The sequence below is a fragment of the Syngnathoides biaculeatus genome, chromosome 2, assembly GCF_019802595.1.
Source record: "Syngnathoides biaculeatus isolate LvHL_M chromosome 2, ASM1980259v1, whole genome shotgun sequence".
Taxonomy (NCBI): Eukaryota; Metazoa; Chordata; class Actinopteri; order Syngnathiformes; family Syngnathidae; genus Syngnathoides; species Syngnathoides biaculeatus.
This window is the reverse complement of record NC_084641.1, coordinates 4331645-4348672: the sequence shown is the minus strand read 5'-3', so window position 1 is coordinate 4348672 and position 17028 is coordinate 4331645. Positions and strand designations below refer to the sequence as shown.

Here is a 17028-nt window from a genome sequence, read left to right as displayed (position 1 = left end):
CAATGAATGCATGCTTTTGGGATGTGGGAGGAAACCGGAGCACCCGGAGAAAATACACGCAGGCAGGGGAAAACATGCAAACTCCACACAGACGGAGCCAGGCGTTGAACCCTTCTCCTCAGAATGGTGAGACAGATGTGCTTACCTGTCTGCCACATGTTGATTTTATTTAGAAAGAAAATGCTCGTTTTCTTCATATGTTTACTGATGTAGAGTGTGTGCTTGGTAGAAAATGTTATTGTTTTTTTACTCAAACATTTCAAAATAATACATACATTGAGAGCAGGAACTACAATACCATGATAGAGGGAAACAGTGATATTTTTTTGGTTATCATATTTTCAGCATCTGATAGTGGTCCAAGAGCTGAGGATATTTTCTTCTTCTCACTGAAAACTAAGAAAGACCTTCCTTATGCAAAAAGCAATTTGTTTGGTTTCATGAAGTTCAACTTGACTAATACTACTAGATTGGATTCATGTCACTTTGGCTGGCTTTTACAGGCTAAAAATGCCTGCAATTAAGATTTTCAAAATGATTATATCCACCTCATCGAGTTTAATGAGACAGTGCCTTGACATGTTACATCATATCTCAGCGTGGGTGCTCGCAGCTCACTAACAACCAATGTGATGACACAACAAAAGATGGGTTTAAGTCATTTCAAAGTGTTTTGCTCAGCTCGCGGGCCTCCCAAATGTCCCCACTGGTGTCACATCACACCTGTTACAATCCCATCACCTCTGCACTTCTCAACCGGTCTGACAGTTAAATATGTTAAAGTTGATGCCACTCGCGTGGTGGTGACAGCTCATTTAATTCACAGATGTGAGAAGACGGGGATGCTGACTTGTTTTTCACGCCCAGCCAAGCTCCTCGCTGTCTTCACAACAGGAGCTCCTGGAAAACCCTGTCAGACTTCTCTTCAAATCTGCATAAGCGCTACCGTTTTCACTGATTGGGCCACTTTGGCGCCGCAGCACCGTGACAGGTGACAGTTGGCTTCCGGAAATGGCTGATGAGCCCTACAGTTAGACCCTGGCATAAACGATTTACATAAATGTGATATTAATTACAATGAGGACATGAGGCAACATAAAATATGCTTTCAGGATGTTGAGAGCCAAAGGTCCGTTATTAATACCCAAAAATTCAACAGGTCATCACACAATTGTTTACTACCCTAATAAGGTGAGAGAAAATGTCACATGTTCAGTCTAGGGTCTTGATACAGTTCAGATAAAGCACGGGCGAACATTTTACAAGCATTTTAACGTGTTTCAGAAGCTGACGCCTGTTCTGGCGTGATGCCACTCCAGTAATTGGAGAGGTTACACATACTATAATGTCAGTTTTAACCACCTCCATATCTGTCACGCTGAGCCTCGCTTCACTGAACCTTCTTGTTTTACATCACATAAAGGCTCTTTAGTGGGTGTTTAGCGCTATCATTTTCCTTCATGATTAGCGGATGTTGTTCTCTGAAAGCTGATTTATTTTCATCAATCTGTGTTAAGTGAGCACATGGGGACATTGTCATGAATAAAAAGAAAACATCTAATTATTTTCAAGTGCTCATGAACAAACATTGTCGAAGTGATCTGTACTCATACACAGTCCAAAAAATGAAAAGGCTGTTAGCTGTAACAACACCTTGGAAAGAAAGTCTTTCAGTGTTTTGAATTTGATGTAGAGTATGTCATGAATGTGTCTGCTGGGATTCAAGCAAGCCACTAAAAGATCATTCCCATAAACACTCTATATGTTTGGTTAAAAACAGTGCCGTGTGCAATAGTTATGGCCTCCAGTTGGCAGTATTGTACGCAATATAGTAAGGATGAGACTGAGCGTGACAGCCTGTAGTGTCAAGGAAGAGCTTCTTATCACACACCTCCAACACTCTTTTGAGGTTACGCTTGTCTGTGGGCTGGCAGAGGAGAGAAGAGGTGAGCAGCGGGAGGTGGGTCCGACCTGCCAGCGCCAGCCTCTCTTGATGGCCATTTAGGGGGAACAGTGAGGGGGAGGAGAGGCTGCTGGTCAAAATGTCACTTACCAGATGGGAAGCATGGAGCTGGTGCTTACCGTCACAAAAACAGCAAACAGACCCCCCGTGGTGTGTCTGTGCAACCTGCCTCCAAAAGCATGGGGCTCACACACGCACGCATGCATGCACACACACAGAAATCTCGGGCTTTTTACCTGTGCAGATGAAGAACTTGGACTCTCCGACACTTAACTCCACCTTGTTCAAGGATATGGAAACCTGCAGGATGGCTGGATACACAGAGAAAGAGAAACGAAGGGAACACAGAAACGTTTAGAACCAGTTCTAATTGGGATTGGTCCTTGGCCTTAGCCGAATTGACTTTATGTTATGTTGTACAACAGTGTCATGTATGTACTGGGCACAATGTCCTGCTGTGCGTCAATTCCAAAGCAATCTGACATGCTGTCCACCTTAGACGAGACATTTTTGATCAACAGCATTCACAGATTGTCTCGCTATCTGTGACAAGCTTGTCACTCAGCTCTTAGAGGAATGACATGCTTTCAAAGTGGACCTGATACTATTTCACTTAACGCTACCACAGAAGTACATCTCTCGTATGTGTATATTCTAGGATGGGATGTCAAGTAGCAAATAGCCCTATATCACCACAGAAAGAAAAAAAAATTCCTTGCGATGCAGTCTATTACATGGGCATCCACAAATTGAGAGCTTATCAATGTCAGGACGTGAAATGGTCGAGTGAACATCCACTCACCACATCAAGACAGAAACCTTGCAGTTGGAGGCAGTGTGTTAACGCTCAAAAGATGGCAAAGTGTGGAAGACTGCATGGCAACAGCCAGAATGGCCTGTGAGCGGTCTACTGTAATGAGTCAGGACTCACTGCGGTGAATGAAGTCATACTCTTCCTAGTCCCCTTTAAAGCGCCTGTTGAAAAACATTCAAGTGGTGATCCATTCCCCCACAATGTATCCGACAGCAAAACTACCCCAGGGGTTCCGATAAAGAACAGCTGCCGACGGAGGAGAGTCAAGGGACACTGACACTTCTTCTTGGAGGAGGCCTCATAAGGATTTTAACTGATGCCTTTAAAAACTTAAATTGTTGTATTGTATCAAGTGTTCATATGCACAAAGAATATACATTGCTGTATCGACGAACAGGAAGGAATTAATGCTAAAATTGCGCAATAGACTCCAAGTAAAAGACAACTTTGAGAGGCACGAAACAAAGCTTTGCAATGGGGTCTTAAATGAAATCCTGTCGAGGATTGTGCACAGCCGCTTTGAGTTTCTTTGCTGATGCAATGCATTGTGGAAGAATTCCAGGAACAGTGCAGGTGGGCTGTTCTGCAAAGAACAACATCAACAACCTCAAGGTCTGTTGAACACAGAGGTCGACAATAACCCCCTTTTCCACCAAGCAGCCCAAGAACCTTTGAGTTCCTGGAAGCAAAACGTTCCTTTGGCCCATGTGGTTTGCGTTCCCACCGAATCCCGTAGTTCAGGGTAGATTAAACAAATGAGAGAGTTGCTCATGACTGAAACCTGCTCAACACACTCCCCCCTCCAAAAAAAAAAATAAAAAAAAAAATTCATTGCGGTAGCTAAAATATACAAGTTAATGTCTTATTTTAAATCTCACCTTTTATTCACCATGTGATATGACACCCTGTTATGTAATATATAATTTACATTGTACAGTTTTTACATGTATTTGCTTTTATTTTGCTTTGTTTTACTAAGCTATCTGCAGCCAGATGGGCATTGCAAACACCCCACTTTAGAGGGACAAATAAAAGTTTAAAAAAGTAATACATGACTTCATGGACAGCTCTTGTGAAGTATTTGGTATCTGTAAATGTGTTCACGTGGCAGTTTTTGAGAAAAGTGCATTGTACACTGCAAATATTTATTTGTGTACATGCAAACATACAAAGCAAACAGACAGAAAGACGGTCTTTATTTCCTTGTCTTGCACTACAGCCAACGCAGAACTTGGAGCTGGTTGCGTCTGGTAAATATTTCGGCCCTTTGATCCTATTTCTGTGGCCGGCCGGAACTGCTGAGGATGAACAGCCTTTACCTTAATGCAGAAGGTACGATCACTTTTCAGAGCAACATGGACAAATATTTGTGTTTACCATGACATGACCTTTTACAGCAGGCAGGGAGTATGAATGGGTGTGAAGTTTGTCAGGTTAAGAAGAACAAAGCATCACAGTGGACGTCGTGATCCATTACCAACTGATGTATCACCTGATGTAGTACTGCGTGCTGAGGTTAAGTATTCTTTCTCGCTCATATGATCCCCACCAGTGTCAGTTCCCTGCCATAATTGCCCAGAGTACACCATGTTCTATAAGGAGCAATCTTATAAATATTAATACTAGTAATACAACATTGGTAAAAAGCAATGTCCAGCCTGATCTCATGAGAATTGGTCCTATGAACACTACATCACTTCCTTCTACAGCCTTGTAACTAAATGAGCTGATCCCCAGAACTCAGTGGACCCCAAATGAAATTTCACCATTAAATGAAGCTGGACACTGTTTAAAGAATGGTGACGGCATCACCATCATCTCTCAATCTGATCTGAAACTTAGGCCTACGGTTAACAATGACTTGAACTCATTCTGGAATCCCCACAAGCACTGTTGATTTACCTTGCAGCCAGTTTATCTACCGTACACTCAGGCTCTTGTGTTTTTTTTGTGTTTTTTTACATAAAATCTCTGAATTTGTTGCTGACCTGGTAAGCCACACAGATAAAATACTAATCACTAGTGACTTAAAGTTTTCGAATGAAACTCTGTTTCAACTAAAGTGCATCTGTGCCATCGATGAAAAGGACGCCCGAGGACGCATCCATGTTGCATCCGCAGTGTAGACTAGTCTGCCTAACTGGAAAACTAGCGAGCCTTACGCTTGCGTGAAAATCAAGATGTGGCGCTATTTGGGCTCCGATGCACGTTGTCCATGAAGATTGAGCCTGTTCTGTTGTATGAGCTGAACTAATGACCCCGACAGCTTCTTGTGGCACAGATGAAAGATGCACGATGCGCCGCTGACCTTCACTGAACCCAGCGTGCAGTCAGCAAACTGGCAGAGATGCCGCCCTCCATTAAAGAGCTTCATTGAAAGCACGCTGCACAGAGGAGCGTAAAGATGTGTTTGCATTAAAGACTTTTACTACATACTATTTTTGCAACCCGTCCAGATATCATTTCATGTTTGCAAATTTGCATACTGTTTGTCCCATCCTGCAAGTAAAAACTGAGGAGAGAAGAGCGCTTAGACTCAGCCCGGAATATCAAATCCCACTACTGGGCTCCAGGTGAGGTCTCGACACACACGAGCCTCACACGCGACTGCACACATGCTTGTGACTGCATCTATAAACTCAAGCAAATACAAAGAGAGTTATCTTCTCTTTTTTAAGGCTGAAGGAAACAGCAAGCCAGCAGCAGTACTTCTGTCGAAGCATTCGCTCTTATTGACCCTATTTTTAATGTTGGAATTTGTGGCTCATCACAGCGGCTGAGTGTGCAATTCATGCAGTCGGTTAATTAATGAAATGAGCCTCGAGGTTTGAGCCCATGAAAGTTCATCACCCTCTGAGGCCTCTGGAGTGGAAATTAAACTTTTTGTTTAATTTGTTGAATTACAGGAATTAAAACCCCATGAATGATATTAGCTTCAATAAATGTGCTAGTATTTTGAGTCACTGAATAATTAATGTGGATTGTTTGGCTTCACTGCAATGAGAGATCCTTCTCTTCACAACTTTAGGGATGCCTTCATCACTGCTATGGAACATGAAGCTTCAAATGTCACTAATGTTTAGAAACAAAAAGGAGTGATCTGATATTTGTGCGACGCTACAAACAAACATCCTGGAAGAGATGTTAATAGAAATATTCAAAATCAAAGAGCTAAACAATGTAATGAAGATGATCGTGCATCACTGAGCAACACTACAATAGCTCTTTCTTCTTCCACTGCCACCTCGCACTTCAGCTTCTTTGTTCTACTTTTTAATTGTTTTCTTTATATACACCAATCAAAGCAGGCAGTATTGGGCAAAAAGGAAGTGTATATTACCATCCATCCATGCATTTTCTGAAACGCTTATCCCCACTTGGGTTGGGGGTGGGCTGGAGGCCATCCCAGCTGACTGTGGGTGAGAGGTGGGCTACAACCTGAACTATCCACCCATCCATTTTCTTCACCGCTTATCCTCACAAGGGTCACGGGGAGTGCTGGAGCCTATCCCAGCTGTCAACAGGCAGGACCCGGGGTACACCTTGAACCAGTCGCCAGCCAGTCGCAAAGCTTTGTGACGTTATAGTGGGTCACTTTTCAAACCCTTCAACACACATACATGCACACACAAACTTCATTCCTCTTTATCCTCCATCACAAATGTGTTGCCTAGATTGAGTTGAAACTGTAGCACCATATCAGAAAAATCCCATTTACTTGGATATTGTGTTCATACTTATGGAAAGTTAGAATTCTTGGCCTGCAGGTGCACTATAATGCCTTTGTCCCAAATCCTCAAAATAGAGAATCCTGAGCCATTTTTTCTTTCTTGCCTTCACCTTGTCGTTCCCGTTGCTGGCAATCCCACTGTATCTAATCGAATTGTTATTTTTCTTATCGCAGCTGCAACACCATTTCTGTTTCTCGCTGCTTTCCATTCTCTCCCTGTGTAGAGCATACATTGGTCATTAGGGCCTGCCACTTCCACGGTTTGTCTCACATCTGCAACAATTCTTTTCCCATTTTTTTCTTTTACTCTCACAAAAATGATATCTTTAGTTTATCAAAAATAAATTGCAAAACAAACAAATCGACAAAGAAACAACAACAACAAAAAAAGATCTGTTCTTGGAGGGATTGCATGTAAATGGCATGTCTCCAGATGGCTCCTGTTTCTCTTGACATTTAGCGTAATAGTCGGTATAAAAAGAGAAGGCCTCGACATTGCAACTAATGACAAACACAAAAACCAAAGCTGGTGGCTTCAAATTCAAAAATCTGATCAGATCAAATTTTATTTGTATGGAATTTTTCCCATGTAAAAAAATAGTAAGTGCATCAGATTGAGAAGAATACAATTAAAATCGAAGGATGAATACAATCCTCCCATTCATACAGATAAAGGTACACACTGACAGAATCTATTGACTAAAAATATAAAGCTAGTACACATGGCACTGAAGATCCAGGCTAGGAAAGACAACCTGGGATTTTGATGGGGGAGGACTCGCTGCCATTGAAAGACACAAGACGAGTTCATCTGAGCAAACCCAAACGTGGCGGATTGGTGGGAGCATTGAGGAGGAGGCGGCAACTGTCTGAGAAGATTCAGTCATAAAAGTGAAGGGCCTGAAGGCAGGATCAGCTCAGCCAACATTTGTAACGTCATCCATTTTTTGTGACATACTTTTGAATCCAACCACCAACATTGGAGCACTCTCATTCCAATACTTAAGACCAATGGCAGTGGAAGACAGGAGTGAAGATGTCAAAGAACATCTTGCGAGAGCTTCAGCAATGCGCCGGAGAGTATTTTCCCGTCTACTAACAGCACTCTCACAGACACTGATGACCTATAGCTGAGTTCTCAATCCAGACACAGACAGGGATGTGAAAAGCAAGTAATTGTTCCAGATAGCTCAGTGTATTTGCTTGTTCTGTTGACGCAAAGACGACAACGCTGCCTAATGATATATAATTTTGCTGTCTGCAAGCCCAAGATCCACAAAACTCTTTTCATATCCACTGGGAACAACTGTTTTCTTTTAGCCTTCAGACTCATTTTAACAATTTTGCTGTTGCAACTGTCCCAAAAGTACACTTGTAAATAGTTTGACCTTTGTAAGAATGACACCGCAACATTTTGTTCCCGTTTAGTAGAAATTGCGCATTTGTAGAAATTTCCATCAAAAGAGTGTTTCCTGAACCCTGAACACACTCTGGTTCTCTAAATGCTGTGGAATGAAACAGCAAGGAAACCGACAGGTTATCATTAGCTCATTCTGTCAGTGGTGATAACATGGCATTGCCACTATCTAATAACCGCAGATTGATTTAGACACAAAGGGGAGGTCAGCTGTTCTGGTCCAGCCTGGGAAAAGAGGCCCTGAGGTGCATGGCACAAATGTCTTGGTCTGGCTCATGAGGAATGAGAGGTCAGAGCTGAGCTATCTCACAACTGTGAAGGTAAATCCCATGATAACAGCAGATTCATTGCTCTCATGTGGAACAATTGGAAGAAAACCGGCCCAAATACACAGCTCATTTTTGAAAAGTGTTTCTACTTTAGTCTAGGATAAAAGAAGCTGTGTACAACAATGACTTTTAGGAATGTAGAGAAATCCACCTTTATACAGAACTCTACCCATTTTTAACCCTCATCTACAAACCCAATTCCAATAAAGTTGGGTTGTTGTAAATAAATAAATAACATAAATAAAAAGTGGTTACAAAACATGTTCAATCTATATTTACTTGAATACGCTACACAGAAAATGTATTTAATGTTCACACTGATAAACTTGATTGTTTTTAGCAAATAATAATTAACTTGGAATTTTATAGCTGCAAGACTTTCCAAAAATGCTTGGACAGGTGGCGAAAAAGACAGAACGTTGACAAATGCTCATCAAACACCTGTTTGGAACATCCCACAGGTGAGTAGGCTAATTGGAAACAGGTGGGTCCCATGATTGGGTTTTAAAGGCGCTTCCCTAAATTGCTCAGTCATTTACAAGCAAAGATGGGGTGAGCGTCACCACTTTGTGAACAAGTGTGTGACAGAAAAAAAAATATATATTAGATTAAATGAATAAAACTGTCAAACACTTTTAGGACAATGCTCCTCAATGTACAATCCATAATCTCGGCAAAAGGTTCAAAGAATCTGGACAAAATCACCCCATGTATGCGACAAGGCCGGAAACCGACACTGACCTTTGATCCTTTAAGCGGCACTGCATCATAAACCAACGTCAATGTGTAAAGGATATCACCAAGTGTTCAGGAACACTTCAGAAAACACATTTCAGCAAGTACATCCTCAAGTGCAACTTAAAACTCTACTATGCAAAGGAAAAGCCATTTATCAACAACACCCAAAAACGCCACTGGCTTCTCTGAATTTGAGCTCATCTAAGGTGGACTGATGCAAAGTGGAACGGTGGTCTGTGGCCTGATGAGTCCACATTTAAAATTTTGGGGGGAAATTGTGGGCGTCGTGTCCTCCGAGCCAAAGAGGGAAAGAACCATTAGGATTGTTATAGACGCAAAGTTCAAAAGCCAGCATCTGAGATGGTATGGGGCTGTGTTAGTGCCAATGGCATGGGTAACTTACACAACTGTGGAGGCACCACTAATGCTGAACAGTAAATACAGGTTCTGGGATAACACATCCTGCCATCTCATAATGTGCAGTAAAATGTTATTTGTCTCATTCAAAACCATGTTCCAAATGATTTGTATTGGTGTTTTAATGGGAGCCCAGAATTGGTATTAAATTCTTTAGTCAAGGCACCACAATACAAGATTGCAAAAGTCATAGTGTCGAAGAGGCTTTAGGCCCGTATATTTGTTTGAGCAATTCTAAACGATGCAGAATTCCCTGCTGTCAAGTTGGGAATTTTTTTATTTTTGTTCCTTTCTCCATCTGCTCTTTAATTTGAGGGCTGCTTCCTGGTTCATGGAAGATGACGAACAGACGGGCCTGCCCAATATTATTGCATTGAGGCCGTTGTGATGTGAAATTGCGCAAATAAATTCCAGAATCCACAATTTCAATCCACTGCCACAGAATCAATAATGACGACGATTGAGTGAAAAGCATCACACTCTCTTCTCTGATCTCAAAATTACTCATATTATTTATCCACTTTTCAACTGATCTGATTCTGCCCAGTTACACCCCCCCCCCATCCCTGTCAACCCAATCAAGCCTTTCATCTTCACCATCTTGGCTCAGTTGTGCAATGACATTACTCGTCAGTTTCTTTTTCAGATTCTCCTGCGGTCCCTCGCTCACATTCTGACAGAAGCCACCACCAACTGTCGCGGCGACCTGGCCAATCAGGGCAGCTAGATGCCAGCGCCGGGTGCCAATCGTGTCATCTCACGCCAGCAAAAATATCACTCAAAGATCGCTTCCCTCTCAGATGATACCGCTATCACAAATTACCTTTGCATGAAAATCAAAGGATGCAAATCAAAGCTGACATTAAAAAAAGTGCAGTTCATTTTTATTTTGTTTAGGCTCCAATTCAGTTCACATTTGCGTCTGGTCATCAAAACGTTTTTTAGTTTTATCAGGGCCTGATAAATGCATAATTTATAGCTATTGTGAAGAGAAATGACAACAGTCCCTTTGAAAAGATATCTGAGTAGTCAGTGCAAGAAATATTGGACAAGAGAACACACCTGCACATTGCTATGCAATTTTAAAAAGTCCATATTCATTTTTCTCTGGATAATTTTACGCATGACAACGTTACACTTGAAGTTGTTTGCCATTCCGCACTCATAAATCATGTATGAAGGCATGCATCTAAGTGGCTGACGCTCATAATTAAGACCCTGAGAGACGGTCGTGTGTGAAGGTATGCTACATGCAAATTAATGCAGTGCGCCGCAACTGAATATTGCATTAAGCATTTAAGGAAGCATCTGTCACAGTGTTAATACGCCTGCTCTCATGCATGTGTTGATGGATGGCAGCAGTGTGTGTGTGTGCCTTTTGCAACACGGGCCGCTTTCAAGTTTGAGTTGTCAAAACATGAACATAGACCCGTGTTCAGCACGGAGGGAAGCATTTGTTTCTGTTTTAGCATGTATACTCTCAAACACATCATTAGGTACACTTTCAAAATCACTCCTGTCCACTACATCCAGTATAGTTTCTTGGATCCATATTTACATTTCTGAAAGGACAAAAAAAAAAAGAAATAAATAGAGCTATAAGTTATATAAAGTGAAATTCCCTCCAAACTGCCACAATAATAAACATGGTGCAAGAGAAAAATAACTCAGTGGGCATTATTGTCTTTGCAAGTGTTCAATTTGGGGAAAAAAAATCTCATCGTGGAGCTCATTAGACCGTGCTGGTGTGCCTAATGGAGTGACACCCCTGGAAAAAAAAAATATAAGCGCAAAAACACCACACATGAGCCTTAATATCCCCGAGTTGTATCATTGTCACTGCTGTAACTCAAAAGACAACATATCCCCCAGCTTTACAATTAGCATATTCATTATTTAACTGAGGAACAGCTGGCTAATTGGCAAATGAAATGCTTTCAATAATGTTCACACAAGAAGCTGAATTTAATTAAGCCGAATCTGGGAAAAATGCACAAGAGGTTATGAATATACAGTGAATTACTGGAAAATGAGAACATTTAGACAAATGTGTCAACTTTTAGCCATCCATGCTACTATTTTTGATATTTTGGCACTGTTGATTTTATTATTACTGATAAATAATGCAACATTGGTTTTGACGCAAATGTTTGTAACAGTTTCTAGAGTTTTCTTTTACAATAGAGCTCAATGTGTGAAAGTAGAGACTGTCCAGTCAGACCTTTTGCCTATTAACAAGTGTATCCCTCAGGGGTTATTTCCTAGCCCAATCATGCTTTTGACACTTTTGTTTTCATTACCAATATTGTGTCTCCAGAGAATAACAGTCATTATTATCTTCATGCTGAAGACACTATATAGTTTCGTGTAGCTGACACTGTTCCATGAAAAGTGGAAAACTTGAAAATCTCTTTTACTCATTTTCAAGAAGCCCTTGTGTCTGTTAAACGTGTCTTTAATCTGAAGAAAACAACATGTATTGTATGTTGTTCTGCAAGGCTGAAACCCCGAACCTTGTTTTATCACCGCCTTGAATGGCTCCATCATTGAGAGAGTTTTTGAGTGCAAATATCTACGTAGGTCTATGGCTTGATGATAAAAGGACCTTTCAATTCTATATCAATACCAGAAAAATGGTTGCTGGTTAAGGAATTGGACTCAATTTCAACTTTTTTTGTACGAAGATGATCGTTGCTGTTTTTATCTGTTCTGTGCGGGAGTGATATCTTCTACATTGTTACTACCCTTAGATCCTTGGATACCGATTACCACTCAGCAATCAGCTTTATCTGTGGTGCTAGCTGACTCACTTCCTCTATCATTTGGTTGGTTGGCCCTCTCTTTTCATTTGATGTGAAATACACTGGCTCATATATTTTTTTAAAGCTCTCACAAAAACAGCCATCTTACAGTATGTCACCAACATAGTCCATTGGCATTTTGGGTCCAAGGAACTGCTTATTTTAAAAACTTCCATACCAATCTTGTTGCATTTGCATTTAGTGTTAGTGACGCAAATATCTATAACCTTGTTTTCCTTCCTTTAGCCATTCCAAATCTTTGTATTTTTAAATTCTTCTTGTAATTGTTTTAGCTAATTTGTTTGTTAATTTGTTGCATCTTAACATTGCATTTGGATGAGTGCATCACGCGAATAAGAGCATATTTTGCTCAGCATGCCATATTTAATGAGGAGCTGCTGCTCACGAAAACAACAACTATCAAAGAAGCGTTATTAGGAGTCACACTCGCGTGGTACGCAAGACACACACTCGCTGCAACATGATTGGCTCCTGGATCGCATGGAAGACTAAGCAGATGTTATGGAATGAACATTCAAAATTCTAACACATTTGTACAAAATAAAAACAGAAGATTGTTACATTTAAGTTTAGCGCAAGGGTGAATGTTGAGGCGGTTTAGGATGGGTTGAGGTTATGATTGGGCTTTGTTAGGGTTAGTGGATTCATATTAGAACAAGGCTGCTACACTCATATACTCATATACTCTCCTTCTTTTTTCCCCCTCTGGAAATAAAGTGACTCACAGTCGACACAAATGTGGTGAATTTACAGTTCAGCTCTACAAAGTCACCAAGAAGGATAATAAAAACCAGCCCAGGTGGTTGTAATAGAATGCTAAAAGCAAGTGACTCGTGTCTAAATTAGAAAGGAAGGAATGTGAAAGGACCCCACAATTTCCATCTCTGCTCATCGGCTTTAATAACCAAATCAGGCCATTTATTGGGGTTTGTCTGATCCTTTTCAAGCACATTAAACTTTGATATGTTTGTGGCTCCTCCCCACAGAGGACAGTTTTCAATTTCATTTGTGGCCCCAATGAGTAATGACTCATACGCGTCCCTATGTATGGCTACCTAGTGCCATCTCATACATCCCTATCTCCATTTTCTTTTGGTTGGATGGCTGTGGATCAATTGGAGGAGCGGGTCATCCAGTGATCAAAGAGTCGCTGGTTCCAGCTCTCTTTACCTATTCTGGTAAGGATTATAAACTTTACATTTCCTGCATCTACTGTACATGAATTCATATTCATTTCGCCAAATCACGTACAATATTCTAACTTAATTTATTGGTTGTGGTGAGTCGGCCAGATCCCACAAATGTTTGGAGTATTACTTGGTTTTTCTTCCAATTCACTGAAGATGAACAACTGTTATTCAAATCTTATGTATTAGACATTTATTTTCAAAATTATCAGCCCTTGATGTATGAAGACAAAGAAACACAGTGGCATATTCTATGAACGTTTAATGTTTGGTGGGCATTTCTGGTTGGACAATGGAAATACTGTACAGGTTGAAAAGTGTGACATTCTACGATATACTACGATATCAAAAGTTAGTCCAGTAACATACGTGCACAAGTAGAAACAAAGGCATCCATTGACCTTCTGTACGAGTTTGGAAAGCTGAAGTCTCTCCCCCCTTTCATGTATGTGGCTAAAGCAGTAGTTTTCCAACATTTGTGGGGGCGCTGTCGTACATACTTGGGTGAAATTGGCAGAGAAGAACTCAAAAGCCCTGAAATCATGGAACCCAGGCCCTAAAGTCCAACATCGTTGCTGTCCTTCCAGGATATTGATGCAATGTACAGTGAAGAAAATAAGTATTTGTATTTTTACTGTATTGTAAGTATTTGAAGACCCATCCGTAGCTTGACATTAAACCTGACAACTGTTATAAACAACAGTAACAAAAATATAGATTCCCGAGTAAATGATAAAGAGAGCAGAATTTTAGCTTTCCATTTAGCGCTCAGTCAGTGTTAATGAGCTGCAGTTTCACCATCATTATCAACGAAGCCCGTTTAATTATTCATTCGAAGTGTGTTATTCTGCCATAGTTGCCTGCAGCTATTCTTCCCTCAATTTTTTTTAAATTCTTTTCTTGTTTTAAGTTTCTGTAAACATTAATCCTGAAGGTGTATTATCTTAGTTCATTTTTGGCTGGTCTTTCCGTCAGTGCTGCACATAAACACGTCCATTGCGTCTGGGGAGGAGCAATTCAGCTATCCTAAAGAATTACAAATGCAACATTTCTGACCAGGGTAAGTCTTCACTACTAATGTAATTATTTTTAGTCGGAAATTATTTGTGAATGAAATGTAGTTTTATGCAAATACCACCCGTGACACATTCCAGTGTGTCGACGCAACGTTAAGAAAACAATGTGATAAAACGCAACACAAAAAGCAAAAGAAAAGAAAAGCTTCTGTCTGGCTTTGCAAAGATAAGAATGCTTAGTTTTCAGCCACATGCAACTAATTCATGTGGTTGTAGTTTGCAGTGACACTGAACTGAAGAGACATATTTGGAAACACTGTTTGTTACAATAATCCATCTTTCAAAGTGTCAATCAAAACTAAGCATTGCAAAGTTTGTAAAGGCAAACCTCTTTAATTGAATCTCATGAGGTTGCAATATTAATACGGCCACAGCGTGTGTAGCAGGTTCATTGCTTTTATAATTTCTGATTCCAAAACATTCTCGCTTCTCCTTTCCACCACCGGTCTTCTGAAGATTTCTTTTGTTTCCATAGAAACGGAGTTTATTTCCACGTATTCAGGTCTCACAGCAGCCCAATTCAGAGGCTTCGGAAAAGACAATTGCTCTTCCCGCACAACGAGTCGAAGTTTTATCATCGTTGAGAAGCATCCATCAAATGCTGGCAGCTTCTGACTGTAGCTACAGGCTGACAACATGTACTCTTATGTAAATCAATATCTTGCTTTTGACTAGAAGGTGGCATTCTGTGGCGCTTTCAAATGTGGTTTCAGTGTCACAGATCGATGGAGGTCGGGATACACGTTCGTTCTGGTGAATGTGGAGGCAGCAAATTAAAACCAATGCTAAATTTAATACAGCAGCAGAGAATTGAATAGTAGGATATAAATCAAGCTGAAGCTGAAAATCAATAGCATTAGACACAGCGTTCCAAATGAAAATGGGTCTTTATGCTAATGCGCACACGATAAGTTGGCATGTTGATTTAATTATTATGTTTGTTAGTTATTCCAAGAATATGGATGAGGGAGCTTACTTAATTAACTTTCCTATTTACAATCTGGGCTCCATGGCCTGCATGCTAGAAGAACAAGTTTGCCGAGGAAAGCCAACAGACAGGAAGGAGGACGCCCAATTTATTCAGTTCTCGAGGACAGAGATCAGATACAGGCTGATGTGTTAGGGAATCATTTTGTGACAAAAGCTATAGCAGGCAAGTAACTTTCTTTAACTTTCCCTCAATTTTATGCTTATTTTTCTTTAAGTGTGAGGCACCATTATGTGGAAAAAGAATAAAAAAGCAGACACACTAACAAAAAGGAAAAGAAAATGAGCGAGGTGTCTCTGCAGTCGGGGGGAAGTTTTTTTTTTTTTTCCTTTCTTTTTCTTGCAAAAGGTTTCAAAAGCAAATTAACATTTAATCTGTAGTGGTTATTTTTTCTTGTTGTCGTGAACCTCCAACATTCTGAATATGTATCACATGAATTTACAGCATTACAATTGTGCATTTTGATTCAACAGAAATTATACTTTGTCTTCGTCTACAAATCTGCTAACTCATACCTTTTGACCAGATTTTAAAACTGCTGTCTGACAATTTTGGCAGTATAACAATTCAATCTCTGTGGTCAAGTTGCGCAAGTTTAGTCACATTTACAAGACGATGCAGGTCCAAAGTAGTGAACTCGCCTTTTACGCAAACATTTCTTTACTCAGGTTATTAAAGCATCAATTCATTTCAGGGTAGTACACATTAAAAAGATAACAACTGCACTGAGAGAATTTGCTCGGATCAGGCCTAAGAATCGACTTTCCCTGCAAAGCATCCATCTCCATGGACCACTTCTCTTTCGTCATATGTTAATTTAATTTCATCTCACATGCCAGATATGGAGAGCAAGCACTGTTGACGTTGCAAAATATATGACACTAAATGGATAGCAAAGAGGAGACATGAACATCCACATAATTCAGAGTGAATTCTAAGTTAATAAGAAACTGTGTTACTTGGAATGATCTGGACGGTTAGCACGTGAATACCCGAACATGAGCCAGTCAGAGAACCCTGACTGCAAGATAGCAGCAGAAAGCCAAAATGGCTACCAAATGACACTGATGCTCTTAAGTGTGACAACTGTGATAAGCGCAGCTGTGTGGTGACGGAGGAGGCTGCTAAAAGACGGCAGTCACGCAGAAACTAGACACTCTGGGCTGTATTTTCCTAGACAGCTTATCTGCGGTGGGGCGAAAATGTAGGCAGGCCTTGATTTTAATTTTGAAGAAAGTGGAACCAATAAGCTCAGGAATTAAGTTGTGAAAAAATGTGAAATGACACAAGGGAAAAGAATTGAACACGTCAACTTTATTGAGTACTTTATACAAAAGCCTTTGTTTGAAATGACAGCTTCAAGGCACCTCCTGTATGGAGAAAGTAGTTGCATGTCTTGCTCTGGTATGATTTGTTGCAAATGCATCCCATAACCGCTGAGGCATGAATGAAAACACTCAATTAATAAGGCAAGCTAAAATGGTGAAAAATTCTACAATCAAGTACAACATATTTTGTCAGTGTTTGCCCCTGTTTTCAGCAATTAC

General features: G+C 40.5%; 1 protein-coding gene across 7 annotated transcripts in view; it reads right to left on the bottom strand.

Annotated features, from left to right (window-relative positions):
* Positions 1-17028, bottom strand: part of LOC133504891 (neural cell adhesion molecule 2-like) — a 229684-nt gene that overhangs the window by 50965 nt on the left and 161691 nt on the right. For all 7 annotated transcript variants that reach the window (XM_061827648.1, XM_061827631.1, XM_061827611.1 and 4 more), the window contains one exon: positions 2200-2274. In XM_061827648.1, coding sequence (XP_061683632.1) covers positions 2200-2274 — 75 coding nt within the window. The remainder of the gene's footprint in view (positions 1-2199; positions 2275-17028) is intronic.